The sequence below is a fragment of the Pelmatolapia mariae genome, linkage group LG5, assembly GCF_036321145.2.
Source record: "Pelmatolapia mariae isolate MD_Pm_ZW linkage group LG5, Pm_UMD_F_2, whole genome shotgun sequence".
NCBI lineage: Eukaryota > Metazoa > Chordata > Actinopteri > Cichliformes > Cichlidae > Pelmatolapia > Pelmatolapia mariae.
The window spans coordinates 14,701,810-14,727,621 of record NC_086231.1 but is presented as its reverse complement, the minus strand read 5'-3'; the positions used below and the strand labels follow the sequence as shown (position 1 = coordinate 14,727,621).

General features: G+C 38.3%; 1 protein-coding gene across 1 annotated transcript; it reads right to left on the bottom strand.

Annotated features, from left to right (window-relative positions):
• Positions 1-118: 118 nt before the first annotated feature.
• dennd6aa (DENN/MADD domain containing 6Aa) lies at positions 119-23,981 on the bottom strand. The gene is made up of 19 exons (XM_063473772.1): positions 23,592-23,981; positions 21,297-21,335; positions 21,028-21,070; positions 18,173-18,285; positions 16,981-17,061; positions 15,995-16,100; positions 13,564-13,643; positions 11,953-12,012; positions 11,783-11,838; positions 10,284-10,406; positions 9,583-9,678; positions 9,076-9,170; positions 8,845-8,910; positions 8,548-8,612; positions 8,376-8,465; positions 7,987-8,150; positions 7,651-7,753; positions 7,136-7,210; positions 119-5,947 (listed from the first exon to the last, which is right to left on the bottom strand). The coding sequence occupies exons 1-19, from the start codon at positions 23,820-23,822 to the stop codon at positions 5,816-5,818; spliced, it is 1,818 nt and encodes a 605-aa protein (XP_063329842.1). The 5' UTR covers positions 23,823-23,981; the 3' UTR covers positions 119-5,815.
• Between the last annotated feature and the right edge of the window lie 1,831 nt (positions 23,982-25,812).

The following is a 25,812-nucleotide window of genomic DNA, read 5'->3' as shown; positions in this document are numbered from 1 at the left end:
TGTGAAATTTATCCATTGAGACACTTGGTATTTTGAAGCTTAAGTCTACAAGAAAATACAAAGAAGGGAATTAATTTTAACAAACTTCAAAAAAGTTTTACTTTGCTTGAGATTATTAGTTGTATTAATATTTTTAGTGGAAAAACAAATTTGGATCTGAAACCCATCCCAGTGAGTGATGGGAAACATTCTGGATAGGGCGAACATATATTTACACCCAGAAGAACTGATTAAGTTTAATAAGCATGCCTTTGACGTATGGGTGGAAGTAGTCAGAGTATTTAGAGAGTACAAAGTCCTCAGAGAAAGACCCGAGCCAGCAGGGGGGTTTACACCCAGGGTTCAGTTGTTCAGAAGGTGTAATCTAAAAAAATGATCCAGTTTTGGTAGTCCTTTTTTGGCCTTCTACTGATCACGTAATCCAGATCGTAATCAGCAGATGGCAGGAAGACTGTTTTAATATGAAGCAGGGTTTTTTGTTGCAGTTTGATTAGGACAAGCTAACAAAGCTACTTAAGTGGATTTAGTGAAAATAGACTAAAATAAAACTCTCCAGCAACAATTAACCCTTTAGTACAAGGCAGATCTTACTCATCTGAATCTGTGTTGGGCCCCTATGGATCATTAAAGACTAAAACGTGACTCTAAAGAAATCCTTGCCCTCCTACAGCACTGGAGGATCTTTGATAGAAGCTCCTCAGAAAACAAGCAAGAGATTCTTTACATTTTAAGAAGTCAGTTTAATGACATAAAACAAAACACACCAGTTAACGTCAGTGTCCCCACTGAATGAGACATGTAGTATGAAAAATCCTCTGACCTCATCCAAACAGCAGCCTTTTCAAACATTTAATCAAACTGCGACGTGCTGCATGAGTTTTAGCAGCAGCCGTCGGTCATCTGCATCAACCTTCAAAAACAGCTGCTGGATGAATTTTGTTTCACTGTAATACTGTTTCAGAAGCAAAAACAATGTTGTGAAAGATGCACAGCAGGAAGGCCACTCAAACAAGTTCAATAATCATTTGCTTATATTAAAAAAGCAGGTCAGCATGACTTTCATCATAATGAGTCTCATCACCACAGCTGTAGTCCTTCAGGCTGTCAGAGTGGTCGAGCGTAGTGGTTATGGCTTCAGTTTAAAAACATAAAATAAAAAGTCAATGGAGCAAAAATGCATATTAAAAACAAGGGCTTTGAGACATTTTGAATTTGTAGTCTCATTATTCTCCACACTTTATATTAATATGAGGGGAAAATGCCTCTGAAGGGGACTTTTAAATCTAATTTCTAAATGTGTGCCACAGCTGCATAAGACAGTATTTAAAACATAAGCTTAAATCTAACCTTAACCAGGTATTTGAGACATCCATCCTCCATCAAACCAGAATTATGTGCCATAAACAGATTTTTATTTTAACCATCTGTCTGTCAGGAACTCGCATTTACCTCATACAGAGAGAAGCAGCAGATTTAGACCTGCTGTAAAAAAAAAAAAAAAGCAGATTATATCTAGGAGTATCTTAAGAATAGGGTGACCAGGTCATTTAAATTTCATCTCCCTTCTTCCACATTTTGAGACAGTCTCCACATAGTTTGTTAAGGTTTACTAAAGTAAGCACGTGTTTCAGAGGAAACGTGTCTAAAAACCTTTCTGCTGATCTGAGGTCCTAGAATGAAATCAAAAGAAAATTATCAGACAGAACAGCAGTTTTAACACAAGAATAAGGAAACACGAGACAGGACCACAGAAATAAACATCAGCTTCAATTTATGCTTCTCAAAGTCCGGGAAAATGCATTCAAATGACATGTCGCATGATCAAAGTCAAACATGTGACCTAAAACTAAACATTTTATCTTAACGTAATTTACTGGGATCTGATCACCCTACACGAGACTGAAGTACCGACGATAAACACGATGTTTAAAAATTAAATATCATGTTAATAATGCTAAATGATAATATTGTAAATAATGGTGTAACCGTTTGTAGTTCAGCATCTCACTGCACTATTTTGATTTTATTCAACTTCTTTCTTATAATTTTTGCAAATTTACAGAATAACTTAAAACGTAATTATTGCTACTTTTTCATAAAATATTAAATACTGTTAGATTTCATCTCCTCATTTGTACATAATTTGGGTTTTTTGATGGCATGATTTGAACCTTCCTGATGTTCCAGTCTCTTATCACACCTCTGCTGGTAAGAGACTTGTTTCTTTTGGAGAAAAATCTACAAATTCAAGATGCCCCTGTGCCTCCAGAGCAGTGTAAATATTCTCGTAAAAGCTATTCATCGCTGCAGTGGCTTTACTATAGTTAATAATTAGCAAAGACATCTGTTTGAATAGCAAAATAATTATCATACATCCTCATATGTGGGCGAACATTTTACTTTACAGCTTTATGTACAAAAAAACCCTCCTCAGCTGCTACACTGTGGAATAAGAATAGCCCTCCATTAAAAAATTAAAAGTTGTAAAATATTACTTTTTTTTTTTAATACAAATATAAAATTTGCATGGTTGCCCAACAACCAGATGTCACAGGTTTATCCAACCAGTACATTTTTTTTGTCTTTACAGTTGTCTGCGTAATAAAAAAGGCAAAATCCAAAGCATTTATAAAACAGCTGTTACATGATGGCAGGAAAACAAATCCACAAGCTTGCAAGTCCATTCAATGTTCCGATGATGTGCAAAGCAAACATAAAACAACTGTATGTGCCGACGTGTGTAATCTCTTTCAGAAAAATGAGAACGAGGAGTATTAATTTTTTTTCTGAAAATACAAACTGCCAAGTTGTTAAACCATTATTGCTTCTACGCTTTAGAAAATGTACAGAAATCTTTGAAATTTCACAGATCATAGTGATGCAATCATAAAATGCAACATTTAGCTGGCTTTCCTGATTTTCAAGTTTAATCATTGTGTGCTATGAAGGAGCTGTTGTTGCAGCTTGACTTTTAATATTAATTTTTAGCTTCATACCGATTTCTGCACAAAGCTTTTCATTTTGTAAATATGGGCTCTAAATAATCTGCCAGGTTAACTAAAGGTTACACTGACTCACTGCACCATCTTGTGATACAAAGTGGTATTACATAAAGGGCAGCCAGTTGAGATCTCTTTAGTCAAAGTATTTTTTGTTCGCAATGTGTTCGATAGCTTTAGTTCATTTTGAAAGGTTTGAGGCAAAACAAGCAAACAAACAAAGTCTCACAAGAATTTAAATCTCCTAAAATTAAATATAATGTGAAGAATCAGCATCTGTGTATTATCCTGAGCAACCGTGACCACTATTATACATACAAAGTTCATTGTTTGTTAGTCATTAGAATGAACACATTTTAAAGCACAGCAGTGCCATTTTTGAAAGCCCCCCCCCCCCAATCCATCTATCCATTTTCTGCCTCTTTTTTGGAACCAGTTCACAGGGCCAGCAGCCTCAGCAGAGTAATCTAAAACTCACTGTCACCAGCTCTTCTGGGGAGACACCCAAGTGTTCACAAGCCAGCTGAGAGACAATCTCTCCAGCGTGTCCTGGTTTGCACTGAGACCTCCTTCCAGTAGGACATGCCAAAGACGCCTCATCTAGGAGGTGCTCTGGAGGCATCTTACGCTGATGAACCACCACAACTGCCTCCTTTCCATGTAGAGAAGAGCTGCTCTACTCTGACCAAGCTCCACACCCTATAGCAAACTTCAGAGGAAGCTCACAGCTTGCATCTGCAGCCATCACTCAGTACTCACAACAGTGAGGGTAGAAATGTAGATAAGCAGCTTCAGTTTAACACTCAGTACCACAGCTGACTCCACACAAATCTGTCTGCCCAGCTCCCGCTCCACTTCAACCTCACTCCTGAACAAGAACACACAAAAACCCTCCAATTCAGGTAGCAACTTATTCCCAATCCACATGGGGCACTCCACCCTTACTGACTGAGTCTCAGACTTTGTGTCATCCAAACTGCTCTACAATCAAAAATGTTTTTGTCAGGTGAATAAGACAGAACAGCTTCTATTTATCTTTGTACAAGTTGATGATAATTTTCAGGAAAAAATTAAACTAAATATAGAAAATAAACCTTTTTAAAATCAAAACAACTGACAGTTTATTTCAGTTCATAGCAAGGACTTGAAAGTGCATTAAAATAATTGCTTAAAAGAGTTGTTTTGGCTTTTAAAAAGTTTATTTTTCTATGAACAATCTTGAGCGGAAACCGATACGCAGTTTGATCCTGTGATGAGAAACAAACGTTTAAGAATTCCGCTGGAAAGAGTAAACAGCTTTAAAAATGCCAAATCAAACATGTGGCGCCAACTACTGCCGTGATCCCCCACTTTTATGACCCAGTGAAAAACTTTCCAGAAATAAAGGAAGGTTCAAGCTTCAGTTTTTCACAATAAAAGTCCATTCCACCATTTAAATTTTTTTAAAGAGTTAAATATAAGAAATTAGAATATACTTCAAGTTTAAAATTGCTAAAATGGCCAAATAACTTCTAAGAACAATTTTGTGAACCCTTTAAAATCGAAGTCAATAGGATACAGGAATAACCTGATGACAGTGACACAGAAACTAATCAGGAGAAAAGAAGAAAGTTCACAAACAACACACAGTATTTCAGAAAGTTAATCTCTCATTATTACCGATTATCATAAAACAATAATTATCTCTAGAAATCAAACTTTGGGATCTAGCTCATATTTTTTGGTGTCCTCTCATTCATTCAAATGAAAAACTTTTTTTTCCCTTTTCATTTGAAAAACCCCCCAAACAGATATCTTATAAATTTGCATTTCTGCAAGTATTTTCCAAATGATCTACTTTTCTTTCTTGGTGGATACGGGCTTCTAAAGTTCAAACTTGAGCAGGTCAAAGATCCTGTCATTTGTTCTTCACCTGCCAGAGGAGATTCTACATGATTTTACACAAGAGTGACACAAAACTTCAGATGTTAAAAAAACAAAAGAAAGCAAACAAAAACAAAAAAACAAACAAATATAAAGACCATTCTGAATTTCATTTTGATAGGTCATGTAACAATCATGTGACATGGATAAAAGAAGATGAACGGGTCCTGCAGAGAGTTATTGCAGGGGTCGCTGGTGGTTAGTGCTGTGTGTGTGTGTGTTTTAGTAACATCACATTATAAAGCACTGCTTGGCTCAGCTTGTTTGCATAAAGGTGTGTGGTGTGAGAAGGGCACACTGGTCCTGTTATGGATGAAGTGCACTTCTTTGGGAAACTTTTTACATTTCCAGATTTTGTTCAGTTAGACTGCAGCGACCGACCATCAAAGTTTAAAAAAACCCCAAACAAACAAAAAAATGTTAAGGAGGTAAAAACGTCCAGGGTCAAAGGTCAGTAAAAGTCATCTTCTTGTTACTTGCGCACGCAGCCTCAGACTGTTCAGTAAATGCTATCAGGATCGAGCCCTCCAGGCTTTCTTCATGTAGTAATGCAGCAGTGATTTAAAAAAAAGGAAAAAAAAAGTAGCAGTTTCTAAACACTTCCTGGTCGATCCTGGTTCGACTGGTCATCTTAAAAACAAAACAAAACAAAAAAAACCCCACATGATCAATGACATGCTGTTTAGTCTGACTCATTGTGAGCTGGCATCCAAGTATGTGCTTTCCATCTTAGACCCGAGCAGATTTAAAATGGCACCCGGTCCAAGTAAAAGAGGGTCCACGTCACCCTCACCTTGGAAACCGACTGGGAGGAGAGCCACTAAGCCCCCCCACCCAAAACTTTAAAACAAGCTTTAACTGGGGGTTAGTGTTGCAGGCTGCAGGGTTAGAGGTCAGAGCGTGGTGGGCTTGTGAAGGATGCCCTGCAGGTCCTCTGGTAAGGTCAGGATGACACCCTCGATATGGGCTCTCAGCTTCTCCAAGGTTCCGGGACGCACTGGTAACTTCTCCCTCTCCGCCTGAGTCTGCAGCAAAGAGCACAGTGAGACAAAAACGCTTCATCCAACAGGCTGAAGATGCAGCAGATGCCAGATACCAGGTGCAGCAGCAGGGATTACTAACAAGCACAGCCATGTATGCTGTGTCAGTAAAAGTAAAGTAAAAGAAGTAGGAGGAATTCAAGGCAGGGAGAAAAGGTTCTGGGAACAGCTGTATTAAAATAAAATAAAAAAACAAACTAAAAATTTAAATTTGATGGACCCTGAGTTGAAGGTCATCTGCCCGAGAAAGAAGATGACCTTTAACCTGTCATCCTCCTGGGCGTGTTCAGGCAGCTTCCAGTGCCTGCATCCTGTTCTGACCATTTGCACTGTGTGCTTTGCAATTTCAGACACAGCTCAAACTTTACAGAGAATAAAGATCAATTTCTGCTTCAAGCGAACCTGAATGTCATGTTTAAAATCAGTTTTCCATCCGAGAGTCCACAGCTCCCAGACCTGAAAGAAGCTGGGTTCCGACAGCTTAAGCCCAGTTAAATTTAAGACTAAATTTATTTTAGGCTTTTTAAAAAGGCTTGTAATCTTGAATGATGTCAGTTCTTCATTTCTTATCATACATCCATCTATCCATCCATGCAGCACATAAAAAAAGTTCTATGCTACGCACTCACTTCACTGCCTTATAAAACACTACCACACACTTTAATCCAACAGATAAACCGGTCATGCTGCCAATGGTTCACATTAAGTGCAGTTTTACAGGAGCTGAAGTTTCTCCCAGATATTCACATGCTTATTTAGCTTACTTAGCACCATGTTAGCATCACTCAACTCCTCCCAATAAATGACACCCCAGCCAGAAGACCTGTAGCCAGTGCAGTAATTATGGTGGATGTGCAGCATGTTGACACTGCGCTGAATATTTAATGTAAAACAAAAAACCTAGTTTGGGGTGCATGTCAAGTGTGTGCTGACTGAGAATGAACAGATAATGGAGGCACATTTTGGTTTTGATTTTTATAGGTCCATTTCCAGAACTTTTTGACCTCACCATCTATTAACTATGCAAGAAAAAAGAAAAGCTACAGGACTTGGCCAGGCTCTGCTACTAGCTGTTGTGCTAGTAGCAGAGCAGTAGTTTAGCAGTAAAAGTACAGGAGGTTTTAGTAGAGGCAGTAGTGTTAAAGTTCTAGACCATGAATCATCTTTACAGACCAGTTTGTCTTTCAGCTTCAGGACCAGATCGACTGTCTCCACCTCTGTGTGCTTCTGGATTCTCTTCTGGAGATCCTGCAGAAGAACAAATGACATGGAGATCGATAAAGGTGTCTGGGACTCAATTCAAGGCAACTCATTACATTTTATGACTCAATTCAACACTGATATTGTTGAATTGAGTCGATGTTGACTGATGGCCATTAAGATATACAGAGCTTTAGCCAATGGCATCACATAACTACTTTCTAACATCCCGTCAATGTAAAAACAGAAAATAATAATAATTATGCTCAACTTTATGTTCAGAGGGCCAAAACCTCAGAACACTCTAAACACAGTTCGTTTAATCTATATGATGCTTTGGATATTGCCTTTACATGGTCCCTTAAGTCCCACCCACCTGCTGTTCAAACCTTGAGGAGCCAATCAGACGTTAAGCACAAAACACTAAAATGATGTTTCAGACAGGCTCAGCCCGATCTTTATACACTCCAAGCCTTTCTCCTCCTCACCTCCTCACACAGCGCCTCGAGGTGCAGGGCTTCCAGTTTCTGCGTCATCTCTTTCCTCCTGTTGCGGAACCAGCCGTCAAAGTTGGGAGACTTAAGGAAATGCCTTTAAATTTAAGGGGGAAAAAAAAAGGAGTTTATATGACACTGAGGATAGACTGTATTCCTACAACATGTCAGTGATCCACTACTGACATCCTTCAGTCTGTGTTACAATCAAACCATTCATACTTAACCCAGTAAAAACCTCCATGGCTTATGAGCTTAAAAAAATACAGATTACCATGTGATAAATTAACTTCTGCAGATTGATTTTTTAATAAAGGCTTATGTCTGCACCTGTAGAGTCCTATCCAGTCTCCTTTCAGTCTGGACGTAAGCTGAGGTCCAGCTTTCTCCAGTGTCTTCATGAAGTCCTGCTGTATGAACGGTCGTAGCTGAGGAGGACTCTTCCAGGGACTGATGGACTTTTGGAGAGGCATCAGACTGGCCACGTACCGCTCCTGCACCACACGAACAAATCATTTTAGTTGAAGCCTAAAATGCTTATTGTCATTTATAAAATTAAAATCACATATTTACAGCTTCATAGGATGATGTATCAGAGTTAAATCCACTTCTGTGAAATCTTTCAGACTCAGAGCTTCAACTCTAAAAACACAGCATTCATTATAGAGTTCTTGGATCTGATTGGAGGATACCACATACATAAAGTAATTGGTTGTTACCAGTGGAATGATGAAGCTTTGTGTCAGTTCTAAGAAGTAGCGCCGAAGAATTGCATTTTGGGCTGCAGAGGGTCTCTTCTGTTGAACACCCTGCAAAACAAGAAAATACATAAAAATATTTTATATTTGCAATAATGAATAAGGGGATGCTTTAAAATGGGAAATATCTCACCTTCTGAAGCTGTTTGATGATTTCTTCATCTTTGTTGAGATACGGTTTATATGCAGTGTACACACCTACAGAACACACACACACACACACACACACATCAGACTGTTTTTTAGTTATTGCGGGACCTCTTGCACAATTTGTGTGTGTGTGTGTGTGTGTGTGTGTGTGTGTGTGTGTGTGTGTGTGTGTGTGTGTGTGTGTGAGAGAGAGGAGAGATTTCATGTAATATTAAAAGAGTAAAAAATCTTCATAATACAGAAAAATAAATAGACTAAAAAGGGGATGTGAAATATTTACCGGGTTTAGAGTCCAGAGTTTTGAGGTTTTTCAGTTTCTTGACTTTCATCTGCTTGGCCATCTCTCCTGTGAGTACCAGGTGGTGAAAAGAGTGATCAGACAGGTTGATATTTCTCCTCCATTTCCAATACATCATTACCTACTTCATTAACACACTTTTTGGACAGAGACATCTTTTTGATCAGGTTTGAGACCCTGTATGTCTCAGTTTGCTGAAGCTGTAATGTTTACCTGCTTGTTTCATGTCTCCGATGCGGATGATGTGCGGCCAGTGCTGCAGAGTTTTTGCAAAAAAAGGATTGGTCACTCCTAGAATGACTGACGGCCTGCGAAAACACAGATTAATAACTTTTAACACCAATAAGCAAAAAACAATTTTCAATACTCAACAAATTTCTCCCAAAATAGCTTCTGTTCATTGGCTCCCTCCGAAATTGGAATTTCAAACATCGCTTTTTTTCCTGCTGCTGTATGGAGTGGCAGCCTGTTCCAGCAGCTCCTGTTGCTATATTTAAAATTATTTTAGGGGCTTTATCGCATGATTAAATTGATTTATTTTCCTTGCTCATTTTGATTTATTTGAAGGTGAAATAGATACTTTTGTTTTACAAATCTACTCGTGGCAACAGAATCTTCACCAGCTGATTGCTCCACTGTCCACAAATTTATCCCAGCTATTAATACCAATGACACAACAGCATGGTGTCATTTTATTTTTAATAATTTATTTTTACTTACGGAGCCTGCGTCCTGGTGGTGTACTCCTTAAACTCACTGTCATGAATGGTGAAGTACGGCCGGAAATCACTGCAGTATCGCAGAGGAGCAATGCAGCTGCAGAGGGGAAAAAAAAAAAAAAATTAAAAAAAATTTCTAACATTTTGAAACTAGAGCGTTTACTGAACCTTCTGACAAATTAAAAAGAAAAAAAAAAACAAAAAGAAGAAGAAATTAAATGTCAGTTTTAATATTTGAGTTTTAATTTGTATAAGTTTTGGTACATGTGGCATTTTTGTGACTTTTTTTAACATTTTAAAAAACACGTGAAGGCAACAGGATTACTTTTTTTTTAAATTAATAAAATTGCACTTATTTTGTAGAGATCTCAAATATTCACAATTTAAATATAATACGCTTGACATATTCCAGGCCAAGCGCATTTTAAACAAATCAGCATTTTACTGACGCATATGCCAGTGTGCGTCGGATGAAAAACACCTGTCTGATCACTGTACAAACAGAAACATATGTAGACTGACTCATTTGCTGGATTATAAATTACACTTTATAACACATTTATAACAGGAAGACATGTCTAGGTGTCATACATCAAATTTTCCTGAACATGAAGACACACAATTACATAATAATTAGCTTTGTGTTTGTTGTTAAGTACTGGTCAATATATTATCCTGGCAAAATAACCGCTGCCAACTTACCTGACCAAAGCTAGCACAGTATCAGATGACTCGGCTGGTGATGGCGCCATGACAACAAGTGCCTCCCCCAGCAACACCAACTCCCAAAGCATCTGGAGATGGAAGAAGACTGGATAGAAACACCTGGGGGCGGGGGGGAAGAGAGAACGACAATGAGTTGAGTAAGTCTCTTTCCCACTGTTTGCAAACCAATTTCAAACCAAGTCAATTTTGGCAACGTCAAAGACACACAACTGTGTTACATTCTCAGGCCGAACCTTGTTGAACTGCTAGATATCAAATTTATTAATTTACCTCAGAACCTGAAAGTCTTAAAAGGTTTCAGTAGATTTGGTCAGGAGCACAACCACCAAGCTGGGTGATTAATATTCTTTTTGACCTGAATACAGAATATGCTAATTTACACATCCTGACAGCAGAGCACCCAAAACAGTAACTCTGACCTTTTAATAATGGGCATGACTATTCATTTTGTCTGCACCTTCCCCACAGAGACACAGGGTAGAAGCAAGTTTTCAGAGACGCCAACTAAAGACTGAAATCAACCCTCCTTGCGAAAGGTCTGTCTTCACTTTATCTCAGTGGATTTTTTTTTTTTTTGATAAGCAGTTGTCCTCAGCTGAAGTGATACTGTTCTTGATTCAGTGACAGTACCATGATTAAGCAGCAGGTGGGGACAAAACATGTCCGAAGCATGAAGAACACTGTGACAGAGGATTTAAATTTCTGTGTTAAATCTACCCTGTAGGTACACGTTACACCTTATCCTGACGTGTACGTCCCTGGAAATTCACACTGATGCAGTCTGCAGCCGACTGGCTCGTTCAGTGCCACGCACCAGGTTTCAAACAGATCAGTGAGAGCATAACAATTATTACCTCGATGTAAGTTATGATGATCAGCAATATAAGGACACACATTTGTAATAAATGGATGGAGATCGCCTTTCTCGACTTATAAAATAGGGGTCCAAACATCAGATAACATACACCAAATACAATCCCAACATACATTATCATACCAAAGCGAGTTACTAAAAAATATCCAAAAATTACCTAAACAATCCTAACATATAAATAACACTAATCCAATCTAGACATTGTCATTTTATGTATGGTAAAATACATAAAATATCCTGGCAGCACGGTGTAGAAAGAAGGTCCCGAGTTCGACTCCACCATCTGGGAGGACGGTGGAATTTCTGCGTGAAGTTCCTCCCACAGTCCAAAGACATGCAATTATTGAGGTTAGGTTAACTGATGATTCTATAGGTGTGAATGACAGCTGGGATATACTCTAGCAACCCTGATAAGCAGAAGAGAACGGATGGATGCCGGCGACCAAGACTTGCACGAAAAGACAGAGACTGGGACATGACAACAAGCTAATTAACACCAATCACAAGCTTCAATGTGGCAATGAGACTATTATGTAACATAGGTTGCATCTTAGGCTCTATAAAGATTTAGTCTAAATCAGCCTTGACCTGCAGGACTCACCTGAAGAGGTCCACTTCATGAATTGTTGGGAGCACAATGGACACCATGCTATCACTCTAAAACACAAAAACACACTTTCAGCTTTAATATTCACATAATGCTCAGTGCGTCATCACAGACATCATACAAACAGACACTGAGTGTGTGTGCGCACGCGAGTGTAAGATCACCTGGGCGGATTGGACCAGCTGTGATGTTCCTGGTTTATCATAAGAGGTTGGGATGCGAACCTGCAGCACATAGCACAGATTTTGCACAGATATACAACTACATTTGTGATTAGTAATGGCCTTTTCTAATTCTGTTTAGGTCCTTCTTACTAGTATTATGCATACTAGACATATGGAAGAGTTTGTCCTGAAAAGAGGCTCATGCAACTCTTAAACGGCTGAAGTCATGAAAGAGTGCATCTTTAGCAGCAGTTGGGAACATCATCTCAAAGATAAGAGCAAACCTCACTCCACATTATGTTTCGTGCCATCGTAAATTCGAGACTGTGACAGCACTGAGCAGCTCCTTCAGTGGGAGACTGCGGCACCCACGGTGTGGGACGGAGAGATTTCGCAGGTCTTTCCTCCCCACTGCTGTCAGACTCCACAACAAAGACTTTAACTGATCATACACACACATCCACAAATGTGCAATAACACAAATGTGCAATAATCTTTCTGGCACCGTTGTATTTTTCACTCTGTTGTATATAGCATTTGTATTCTATTTTTATCCTATTGTATATTTTATTCTACTGTATATAGTATTCTATTTTTATTCTATTCTGTACAGTTGTGTACTGTATTTATTCTTATTTTATTTTATTCTAATTGTCCTTCATAACTTTTGCACTGTCCACTTCCTGCTGTGACAAAACAAATTTCCCACGTGTGGGACTAATAAAGGTCATCTTATCTTATCTTATCTTTAAACTTTGTCATTTTGGACTGGACAAAAAATTTTGATTTTAAGTTAGAACTTTTAGACAGAAACTTTTTTTAGTTTCTTGTTTGCAGATTATTATTTTTTGTTTAAATACTACTAGCACTTTAATTTGTATTACTTAAATAATATTATTTATTTCATTTTTACTCTGTCATATTGAGAAATGTTAGAAATACATTTGATTATTTTCAAATTCATATGCTTCCTGGGTTTTTATTTTAATTTGCTGTGGGACGAGACAACAGGGTGATGGAGCCTAGAACAGAAGGTCTGCCCACAGGAAGCGGAGATAAGAGTTACTGAAATAGTCGTTGACTAATCGAGTAATTGAAGAAAATAATCTTTAGTTACAACCCTACCCTAGACTTACAACATTCATCCTTACGATAATCAAACTCGTTTCATACTTTTAAGAGTATGTCTGGAGTGACTGTAGCCGCTGCTGTTATGCTCCCTACCAGCAACCACGTAAAATTCAAAGATCCACTCTAATAACACGTTTTGATCATTAACAGTGAACGACTGCTGAATTAAAGCACTTTGAAATCAGATTTTTTTTTTTTTAAATACAAATGTATTAAAACACTCATTAAAGTGATAAACTTAACTAAACCTTAGTTAGTTACCTCACTAAGCCCCTAAATCCTGCTTTAAAGTACAGGTTACTGCTGACTGCGAAGGATTCTTGTTCTACCTGAACAAGACTGCCTGATTAAACAAATATTTGCCTATCGTGGGAAATTGAATCGAGCCATCTTTAAAGTTATTAATTAGACCTGTTCTTTACCTGTCACAACATGTCAAAACTAAACATCTGCTGGTTTCAACTTAGTGAGTGAGTGTACCTTGAGGACTACACCCATGATAGGCAGCGTCAGGATTCGTCCAGGATGAGGCGTTGGCCAGCGATCGATGTCATTACAAGCTATCAAACACAACAACAATTTTGAATTAAAAAGGATCTTCTCTGAAAACAGAAAAAGGGATTTAAGTATACAGAAATAATTGGCTGCCTCTCTGATATTCTTCTTCTTCTGTGGCAATACAAGTTCACATTCATGGAGACTGGTTAGCAGCTACAGTCACTGCTCACCCTCAGTGAGCTCACATGGCACGTTCCAGTTCTCCATCAGAAATGGGAAGTGTATGTATGAAACTCAATCGTAGTCTGGGTCCAAAAAAATAAGACACAACAAGAAAGTGGCTTAAACTGCAACTGCCACTAGATTTTGATGGCTGTGGTTTCAAAAAGACTTCATGTCCCACTTTCCACGTCTGCAAGTCTACTAAGGTCCACTTTGGTCTCTGATGCAAATTCCATTGTCAGACAGTAAATGCAATGGTCAAAATGTCTGCCTGTTTTTTATAATCATGAGTACTGTACTGCGAAAAATTTAGATTTCAATGCACCAACTACACATGGCAGGCAGGCCCAGGTAGCCGACTTCAACGAAGTATAACAGGAAGGACTGCTCGGCCGTTGTGTCTCCAGCTTTCAGTGTCATTCGTGGAACAGAGTATAATCCCCCTCAACAAAAAAAGTGCTTTCTGACTTGGCAAACCACTTGTGATTTACAATTCCTTAGTCAATGTGCAATCAAACTTTCAAAATAAGGGGATCATCCCTTACCAAATTAAAGATGGCATCATTGCCTTATACTGGTCTGTATTAATCTATAATCAACTAGAATCTACAATTCGACATGGGTAAAACAATGGGTTGGCCGACCCTCCAAGGCTCCCACCCCTTCCTGATTACTTTCAGGAGCAGTCTGGGAAGGTCATCAAAAAAGTGGCTGCACCTGAGAGGTGGGAGTGCCCAACAGGACAACCCCTCTTTCAGTCCACACCGTCTCCACTTATAGTTCATTTACTCTGGTCCAAATCAGCTGATGAGTTCGTAAACTTAGTTTAGTAGTTTTTTCACACTGTTTGGTTTAGTGTAGTTTTTTCACATAAGGAACTCCAAGCAAGCCAAAATGCACCACTACAAACCATGTGAGTCCACTCATTGGCCAGGAGCAATGAGTGGAGCAACAAAAGTAAATACAGGAAGAAGGTGCTGTGTTCTGGACCACTGGAGAACATGGAGAATTTACATTCATTTCACATCTAGCTGCTAGTCCCTACAGACCTTTGCACATCTGTAGTACCTTCCCACATTGAGAATACAAAGCATGCGTAGCTATGGGACATTTTTTATCTCAAACTTGTAACATACACCTTGCATTTGGTTCGGATCAGGGTCGGCTCACATCACACCATAAACAAACCACTCTGGGGTTTATTCCTCCAAAGGGTCACAGTGCAGCTGTTTTGGTCTATACTTAAGTCCAATTACTGTGAACTAAACGGGCTAAACACCACAGATGTGAAAACACACTTATTCACAATCCTCTCTTGGTTTGTTTGGTTATTTTGTTTTTGCAGCCTTATCCAACTTTATATACTTTTTCAATGAGACACCTTAGGTAGCACTGTTTACCATACTCTCACATCTCACTGCACCAATCATTGATTAGGTAATTTGACTGACGAATTAAACCCTATTGTGCGTGGGCTCTCCTTGTTTGTTACTAGCCTGGATGAAATTACTGAAAAGCAGTACTTCCAACACATATTAGATGTTAAATACTAGAGACACTGACTTTAGAGGGAAAAACTTGCTCTAAGAGGACATTTCTATTTTGTGTTTTTTGATTAATGAAAGTAAAGCAAAACAAAAAACAAAAAAAAACAAAAGCTGTTTTAGTCATTTTAAAATTATATTTACCTTTTTATTTTCCTGTTTCTCTGAATCAGACAGTGACAGTTTGGTTTGGCTGTCAACATCTTAAATTGTGCCTTAGTTCTAAGTAAAACTATCTTTTTCCAAGTCTGACCATATCAATGAAATCTCATTTTGCTGTATTCTTGAATTCCTCAAAACCTAAACAGACGAGAGGAAACTCATTCCTGAGAATAGATATAAAATACATGTCTTGTAATTAAATGTGCAACAAACTGGTTTCTCTAAACTTTGTAAGAGGCGAACCAAGCTTACGTTGACATCTGATAAACTCAGAAGTCTCAGTACAGGGGACCTGCTGCCAAGCTGATATGTTGTGCCATCAAAATAAAAATGCTGAAACTAGATGTAATGAAGATGTGATTTTTTGACCATTGCATTTACTGTGAAAGTGTGAACTAAGGACTGTGCAGTTAACTCTTCTGGACTACACGGAGCTGAGACAGGATTACATAAATGATTACATACAGAAAGGTAATCAAACTGACCAGCCTCCAGGCAGGGCTCCTGTTTCTCAAAGTATTCAGGAGCCATAATCTTCAGCAGCGAGTGGAAGAAGGTCACATAGGGCAGCTGACTGATCAAGACGAGAGACTGGAAAGAGACAGGCACAGCAAGAAAGAAAGGGGGAAAAAAAGGGAATTGTATTTTCAGACATTTCATCAGTATGTAATTTTTTTTTAGTGGTTTGATTTTGATTTTGTCTGAAAGATGTCAGAATATAGTGACCCGACAATCCCTCATTTTGTCTAGTAATAGATTAAACCCCAAAGAGCGTTAGCTAGCAAAAGCAGAAAACTAGAAGAAATCTCAAAAGTGTCACAAAACAAAGACCTGGAACAAATAAATGTCTTTTGGTTTTTAAACTGCAAATAAAAACTGAGACTCAAACCCACAGCTTGAACCAGTGTATGCTCAACATGGGCCTTCATTTCTTATTTTAACCCTCTGTATACCTGCGGTCATGATAAAGAATAATGTTACATTTGCACCAGATTAAATCCATCAATCACATCATCAGTCTATTAAGGAAGGTGCCAAATAAACATAAGGTGAATTAATTTGGCATTTGTTCAGTGATCAGATGGGAGGAGTGAGATGCAAAAGCCTTTTGAAATAACGTGGGGTAAAAATAAATCATTTTAGATATTTATATATCAAATTTAACATGCATGCAGTTTTTCTATCAAGGAGAGCGCTAATACAGTTAATCGCAATGTAACCTTGCCTGCAGTGGGAGTACTACTATTGTAAGCCTAAAATCATAACCAAGAGGTGTTGCTGAAATCATTTAATCTCTGAAATGTGGAATAAAAATTGTTTAAAACCATTATAAGTCCTATTGTGGTAACTGGAAGTATAATCTCTCAAATGTTGCGTTGTTTTAACACAGTGCATGGTGTGCTGGATCCTTGTTCATGCTTAAGTTTTCTATCACCGGCTGCATTTAGTCCTCCTGCAGTATGACACTGACCTTCTGGAAGTATCCTCTCTTCAAAGATTTGTCTCGCACCTGACGGAAGTACACATAACCGTAGTAATGGCCCTGCTCCCTCTGTAACACACACACACACACACACACACACACACAGCAAATTATCAGTTCACAGTAGGGCTGGGCCATATCATACCGTTCACGGTAATACCGGTATAATGTTGGGCAACGATAAGAAAATGAAATATGGCGATAGAATATGGGTAAAACGCGCATGTGCAGTGCCTTTGTTTTCATACGCACATGGCGGAAAAAGCATGGCGGCGACAGAGAATGAGAAGGGCGAAAGTGGATCGTTGAATGAAACGGATGAACCAGAATTGGTTTGTAAAAATGCTGCAACTTCAGTGGTGTGGAACTGGTTTAGCTTTCGTCCGTCAGATACACAACAAAACACTATTTTTGGTAGCGCATGCTAGCGGGCCGTCGTTATTACCGTGTTTTTTGGTAAATACGGCACACTTGAAATCAATCCTTTGATTTTTCTGAAAATCGACAGTGCCCCTTATAATCCCGTGTGCCTTATGTATGAATTTTGTATGTGTATGTATGAATTCTGGTTGTGTTTACTGACCTCGAAATGATTTTATGTGGTACACGGCGCTCAAAAATCTGTCAGATGTTTTAGTACGACTTTGCTAAGCTACGAAGCCGCACCGCTTGATGGATTGTCGGAGCATTACGGCTATCGTAGGCAGGAGCCTCGCAGAGTGATACGTACTGTGCTTCAACATAATATTACCGTATTGTGTGTGTATAACCTCTTTTTAAGTTTGGTGGATATTCTACATGGTTATGCTGAGGATATGTCGGCCAGTTTCCACTGGAAATGTCTTTTGGTTAAACTGTCAGCAACGAATTTGCATTTGCACTGTTAAATTTTTATATAACTTTAATGCAAATAAAAAACAGCTGCTTGTCTAAGTGAAAATATATTGATGGGTTTTTTTGCACTAATAAAGTTGTGGAGTTGTAAAGTATTTTGTCTCATGTCAATTATATCGTCAGTTATATCGTTATCGCAAATTTTCAAATGTATATCGTGATAAATATTTTTGGTCATATCGCCCTGCTCTAGTTCACAGATTCTTATTTTACTCTCAGCACACAAAACTCTACACTGTGCAGTTTATGTGCCCACAGAGCTGTGTGTTAATGAGCGGTGCCTAACCTTCAGACAAGGTGGCGCGTCTCTGTCAGTGGTTTCCAAGAAGCAGCCAAGTGATGTCTTCCTGTTGGAACCCTGCCGGAACCGGAAGCAGAACTGTGTGTCACCAAGGCAACCTGGAAAAAGAGGGCAGAGCAATGACCAATTGTCACCTACAGTAAACAAGACACATTTTAAGACCTGAATAAAAACATATGGAAGAAAATCAGCAAACACAGGGAACCAATCATGTTTTTGTGGGGATGCATGGGGTTTAATTTAATTAAGCTTAAATAAACTTTTGTTTATAAAATATCCAGACAGCCACCCGGATTTAATCCAAGATGGCTGCCGTGTTTATAGGAGGATTTCATTAAAAGCCCAGCTTATCCCAGCTTCCAAACACTATGCAGATAAACATGGTGAATACATAGAAAATACTGGAATATGCATCCATATTTATAAGCTCAGACTAGCATATAGAACCAAAATATACATAAGCTGGGAAAAAAATTAAAATCACTTCATAAAGACACATTAGCAAAGGACTGCTACAAAACTTCAGGAACATTTAAAACTTGTACTAAATTATTCTTTAAACCCAAGTGACTTGGGTATGAAAATCAAAAAACATACAACTTAATTTGTTCTGAAGAAGAAAAACGGCACTGTCCTCGGCTAACTTTAAACTAAGATTATAAGTGTGATTACAAATAGATTAAAAAAAAAATCACCTTTGAGAAACAAGAAACAAAAACACTGCAGAATCCACCACAACATATTTCTGTACACATTTGCATTGTGCACACTTTTAAAAATAAAGAATTAAAAACTGTACGCTGCAGAAAAACGTGACGTCGATGAGCACTGGTCAGCTCTTCTAGCCTGCATCCTCTGGTCTTTTAGACAAACAGGAAGAGGAAAACGGAAGAAAAAAGGAAACAGGAAGTCCTGCATAAGCCATCAACCAGAAGTTAACCTCAGCAGGAGGTCCACACATCCTTAGACAGAGAAAATGAGCTTTAGGACATTCAAAGAAAGACAAACATTTCAGCTCAGGCTGGTAGACTTAAAAGCATTCCACTTCATAAGTCACGCATACATAAGCACACACTTCCAGGAGCGCCAAAAAAGCACAGCCAAGACTCCATGACATCATTCAGTCGGGTTGCATTCAAGACCACACAGCATGAAAACAGGCCACTGCTGCCTGACCACAGCTCAACCACAGCTCTGAATTAATTTTGAGTTTCTAGTCACTCAAACATGTCACCTACAAACCTGAGAAGAGCAAACACAGTCCGAATACTTCTGTGTGTACTTAAAGAAAGACTTTAAAGCTCTTTGCTTTATTTTCCACAAATCACATAAGTCCTCTTTTAACAACAAGTTGACCAATGCCATTTACAGTTCACAGGACAGGCAGCATCAGAATTAAAAACGTTTTTACAAATGACTTGACTTTTTACCCCCTCCCCCAGTAGAGATGGAGTAGAGGCAGGTCTGAGCATCTCCACTTAAATTGCTGCTTGCTCAGCCTGGACTCAGTTAAGTGGACGGATGGAGGTAGTCGCACAAATGTAGAGCAACCTTACATCTGATCCGATTACTGGCCTATTCATTTATGCACAACAACTTGTTTTATAAAGCTCTATTGGGTATGAGACACATGAAGAGTCAGCACTTTCCAAATAAAGAGCAAAAAAAAATTCATCTGTCACCATTTATTCTGAATTCCCAAAGTGGATTAACGACAAATGATGCCAACTCTGTTCAGGATGTAAGGCTAAATTATGGACGACACACAGAGAGAGAGAGAGCTGCAGTTCCTCAGTTTAATGTCTCTCTCCCCTTTTCTCTCTGACAAACACCTACAGTGAGATATATATATAGCAGCCCTGTAAGCAGTCTGTCCTAATCCTGTCTTCAAACTGAGGGCAGCAGGTTCCTTTAGCTTCACCCCCCTCTGACTCAGTAAACTAAAACACACACCTGCGGGCAAACACACAAAGCCACAGTGGTGTTTGTACATGGGTGTGTGGTGAGAGTGCTAACCAGTATACCCTAATCTATCTTACGTTTAATAATTTAGTAATTAAAAAAATATCTAAGAGTATCAGTGAAAAAAAATACTGAAGTTACCAAAAAAAAAGAATAAGTAGAATTTTTTCATGACTTAATGCTGTTCAGCTGATATCCATCCACCTACAGTTACTTCTCCAAATATTTATGGACCTATGCAGTGGATTTTAAATCAAACAATCAAGATGTGACTGAAGTGTAGACTCTCAGCTTTAATCCAAAGTGTTTAGAAGGAGTATTGCATTAACTACAGGAATGACTGTTTAGGAATTACAACCATTTTTATACACATCCCACACAGAGTTGGAAAGAGCTGCACCTAGCATTACAGCCAACACCTTGTATAAACTAGGTCTTTTCAAGCAGCACCCAACCAGATGTTAGCAAATATTTTCCATCACTGATGGAAAAATCCGAAAGCTGTTAAAAGAAAAAAAAAATACAATAATGTAACGTGTGTCTCTCATGACTACAGAGGTGCAGAAAGAGCGCCTATTTTGTATATTATCTTGTTTGCAAATCAAAAACCGTGCAGTGCGTGAGCTCTTCTGATGAGGATGTGCGTGTATTTGTCCTTTTTAGATGACCTAGTTCAGGCCACAGATTTTATCCGCCATGCTTTGGTTCACTAACAAGTGACAGTAACGCTACTTTATTATGTCATCAAGCCTGTCAAACTGTAGAACGGTTCTTAAAAAGCAACGAGGCAAAACTGGACCTTGATTTGCATTATAACCAGCTCCAGCCCCAGTTTGGTGGATACAAGGTAAGAGAAAAAGGCTGAAACACAAACTCACCTGAGTTGGAGTCAGGGAATGAAAGGTAGCAGATGCTTGTTTTCTGAAAGAAGAGCAAATATTTAGTTTATGTCCTTACCTCTTTTATCACATCAGCTCAGGTTTACATACCCATACTAGGCTTTTCCTGCCTCAGAATGGGCCTTTGTGAATCAATCCATCAACATGTGATGCTTTTTAACATGTCAATAAATGTTCCAAAAACAAACCTTTCTTTAAAAAAATAAAATAAAGAATAAAAAAAATCCCGCCCATTCAGTGTAACTCACCTCTTTCTCCGACAGTTTGGAATGATGAGGATAAATGACCTGGAAGAGAAAAAAAAAAACAACACTTTACCCAAAGAAGAAGCTCACAAATGCACAACTGAAAACTTTGGTCAGCCTCTTTTCTGTGCTGTGCTTAAATTGTTAAACTGTAAAAAGAGAAAATTTTAATAGAATACAAAGATGTTATAAACTGATTTTAATGTGACTGAGAAACAAAAATAAAAAAAACCTAAAACATAAGAGTTAAATTATGTTTTACGGTGAAGATTTCTTTCACCATAAAAATAAATAAATAAATACAACCCAATAAAAACCCACAAACACACACAGAAGTGAGCAAATTCAATCAAATTATTTTTTTAAACTACTGAATAATGTTAACTGTTTATACAATACATGCAATTTTTGTAGTTCTAAGTGTTTCTTTAAAGTACTTAAAAAATAGCTGTACTTTTACAATTTCAGTTTTCCTTTAGTATAAAAACAATCTACAGTGTTTAGATTTTTCAAACTAGAAATGTATCAATGACAACATTTTGGTTTAATACTTGTGTTGACATTTGTTTTGAAATGTTTTATTAAACATTTTAAAACAAAAAACGTTTATAGTCTTTTCAGTTTTCCATGGCACAATTTGTTAATATTTGCCCAGTTAAAAAAAATGCATCTTGCATTTATCTAAGTTTAATACTGAACTTTATCTATATTCAAGTTAGAGGTGGGAATCACCAGACACCCCTCGATACAATATTATCAAAATATTTCTCTCAAAATATGATACCTTTGCCATTTTTAACATTTTGTGATATGCTGCATTTTCACAACATACATCGCGAATTATCACCTTTTTTAAAACCAGCAAATTATCTCCTCACAGTTAAACTTTGTCAATGTTTATATTTTATCTAATAAGATAACATTATCTTCAACTACACCAAAATGGTTATTAGAACCACTCACAAATGTTGCTGTAAGTCAGAGTAAGCCTGCTATCAGTCTGTGATTGAATGAGGTCAAGTTGGCAATTACATGCAATCTGTTTCTGATAATGCGCAATTAACTGTTATACACCATCAAAAATCATATCTGTTAATGTCTACCTAGACAGAAATTAATATTCAACTATTATATTTGCACTTAACCAGCTAGCACCTAGTTGTGTTGAGTCCCTCCCAGTTGTGCTCGTTGACCAAGACTCATTCAGAGCAACAGCAGCATCTTGGCAATCATTCTGCATTTATAAATTAGACAGCAATTATTTACAAACCTTCGACAGTCTCTCTGACAGCGATTTCAGTCAGTCCAAGTCAGACTCCTGAACTGCTTAGCTTTGTCAAACTAAGTGTGTCCAGTGGTTTTGGTTGAACCAGTTTAATGTTAAGTTTGTTCAGCTAATGTTACCTCAGCATGGTGACGCATGAGATGAGCCATCTTGTTCGTAGTACTCCCAGAGTATTTTAAATATTTAATTTAAAAATCAGTATCTGGTATTCCTATATCATTACAGTATCGTGATACGATGCTGTATTGATTTTCCCCCCACTCCTAATTCAAGTCAAGTCAAATTTTGATATACACAATTAAAAAAAAACCAAAAACAAATATGCTGATCCATGTGCTGCACTGCTGATAGTACTGCTGATGAATTTACCGTACTAAGTACTATACCCAATTAGTAAATCAAAATGATAAAATTCTCTGTAGTCTTAGTGTAGCTCAGTCCCCTGGAGAAAGTGAAACAGAAAGACCTGAAGAAGTCTGAATCTGTATAGTTGTTTTTCATTTAAACATTGTTATCAGGTTACTGATTAATGTGTGATTCTATAACTCCTGTGAGGTCAACAGGTGTTGGGGTTTTTTTAGCCTTGTGACTTCAGTAGGATTCAAAACATTTGGGTACCGTTTTAAGTTGAATGATTTTTTTATTTTTTGTTTTTTTTAAAAAATATACAACTTTCTGCAAAATACGTCCATTTGAAGTTATAGCCTGAGTGATGCAGTGGCTGCTGGGACAGACTAACTTCAGCTAAGGACACCAAACACGCTTCGCCGTAAGCTCGGCATTGTCATAAAGTGATCCTACAGTAAAATGTTCTGCCAGTTTTGTAAAGCGTGTGTGCACTCGTGTAATCATTATTAAATCAAAGAGTGGCAAAATGAAAGCAGCTAATGAAAATGATTTGTTCACTCCCCTCCAAGAATTAGCCCAAGCCTAAAAAACTGCTAACTTAGACATTTGTAGCTTCGCTGAGTTTAACATGACCCCGCTGTCCCGGGCGGATACTTTTGTCTCACCTCCACCGCCTGTCCGAGCTCCAGGTCGAAGCCGACCACACAAATGCAGTGCAGCCAGGCGGAGAAACGGTCCCAGGGCAGCAGAAGAGCCTCCTCCGTCTCCTCGTCGCCTCCAGGCCCGGGGGGTAGCGTTATCTCCTCGGCCGGGGAGATGCTGCTAGCGTCCTGGTCGTCCAGATCCTCCGGCTCTTCGACCGGCTCCCCCAGCTCCTCCGGGCCTTGCAGAGCCATAGCTACGGCCCGACACCGGACACCGAGATGCTCTGAAGAATGTTAACGGTTTCTTAAAACGGTTTAATGGTATTTCAGGCCAGCTTGTCCGCCGGTAACAACAGGAGGCAAGGAACGGTGCAGAAAGTAGCCACTTAGCTTCCAATTAGCATTTCAGCAGCAATGTATTACGTTCTTTGTGCAACGTCATCACGTACAAATGTCCCTGAGCTGACTTCTACATGCCGTATTAAATAATCCATATAAAATCAATAAACACATAATTACGTAGTTGTATTTAATATTTGGTCTAATTTTTCCAAATGGTCTGCACACAGATATAAAAAGAAATTTTAAAAAAAGACATAAAAATGGTAGAAGAGATTTTTCTTTTCAAATCAAAGCTTTTAAAATCAAAATTATGAGATCAAAAGTCAAACATTAGACCTGCTAAGTCACAGCATAGCCTAGTTAAGGCAAAACATTCTAAGCTAGTAAACCTAAATATAAACCCAAACTAAGTAGAAATTCAGAGATGTTTATGAGTTTTTAAAAAATGATTTATTTATGTAGCACTTTTCAAAAATAGAAGTCACAAAGTGCTTTATACAGATAATAATCTAAGTAAGAGGTGTCAGACATGGTCCAGTGGCCAAACCCAGACCCAAGCTGACAACAGGTGTAGTTCAACACACTGGCTTTGTAAAGTGTAAGCGATGAAGTCAGTGGTTATCACAGTGTTTCAGTAGCAAAAATTCAATGCTCATCGTTTTTGATACCAGATTGGTTTCTTCTTTTTTAAGATCTTGGTAGTGGCTCAGCTGGGTGTTTTCAGATTGTACTTGAACTGGCTCAGAAACGCTCCTGATCTAGGATAAGAGATGCAGGTGCAAAATCTAAAATACTACGAATACACGAAAGTGCTATGACAGAATATGTAATTGATTAAGGGGAACATCTATATTAAAACGCAAGAACCAAAAAAAAAAAGCTAAACTTCTTTCTTTGTTTGTTTGGTGTATTTTTTTTTTCTAAATAAGCTGTAAGATGTACATTGGTGGGATCCTTGGGTAAAATCCAAAAAGTTCTTTTGTTTGGTCGTTGTTTCTGTGCAAATTAACTTTGTATCTTGTGCACATACAGGGCTGAAATAAGCAATTTTAGCAAGAGGAAGATGACTGAAGAAAATAAGTGAGAGAGGAGGACAGATAGAGAGAAAGATAATCAGGAAGTGCATAGGACTGGTAAGGAGGAAATGAAGGGAGCTATGAAGAAAATGAAGAGTGAAAAGGCAGTTGGTCCAGTGACATACCTGTAAAGGAATGGTGATGCCTAGGAGAGAGAACAGGGGACTTTTTAACCAGACTGGTTAACACATTCTTGGAGAGTGAGAGGATGCCTGAGGAATGGAGGAAAAAGTTTATTTCTTTTCCATTCGACATTAGAATTGACGAGATTAAAGGAACACCTCGGGCTGAGATGGTTTGAGCATGAGCGGAGGGCAGATGGTGGATATACTATGCAAAGGATTTTGAAGAAGGAGCTTCCAGGCAGGAGGAAAAGAGGAACAGCACAGAGAAGGTTCATGGGAGTAAGCACATGCAGGGGTTGGTGTGACAGAGAAGGACACTGCAGACAGGAAGAGATGGAGGCAGTGAAGTGGTAAATTGGGGTTATATATTTATACTCCTTACACTGAGACAAAACATACAAAGCAGGTCCTCTATACCATGGCTCTGAAGAAGTGTTTTTTTGTCTGCTATAAATGTAAAGGAATTGTTTTTGATGAATGACATAATTGTAGAAATTAGCAGTAATAAAAACACTGAAAAAATGTCTTGATGCATGCTCAATCATCCAGGTAAGTAAATCTCAAAAGGTTGATTCTGTTGATCTGTGCGTAGCGTTTTCAGTGGAGAAATGTTTCGTCACTCATCCAAGTGACTTCTTCGGTCTCAACTGACTGCAGGTTTCCCCAACCTAAACAGTACATATGGACAATGACTGAAAC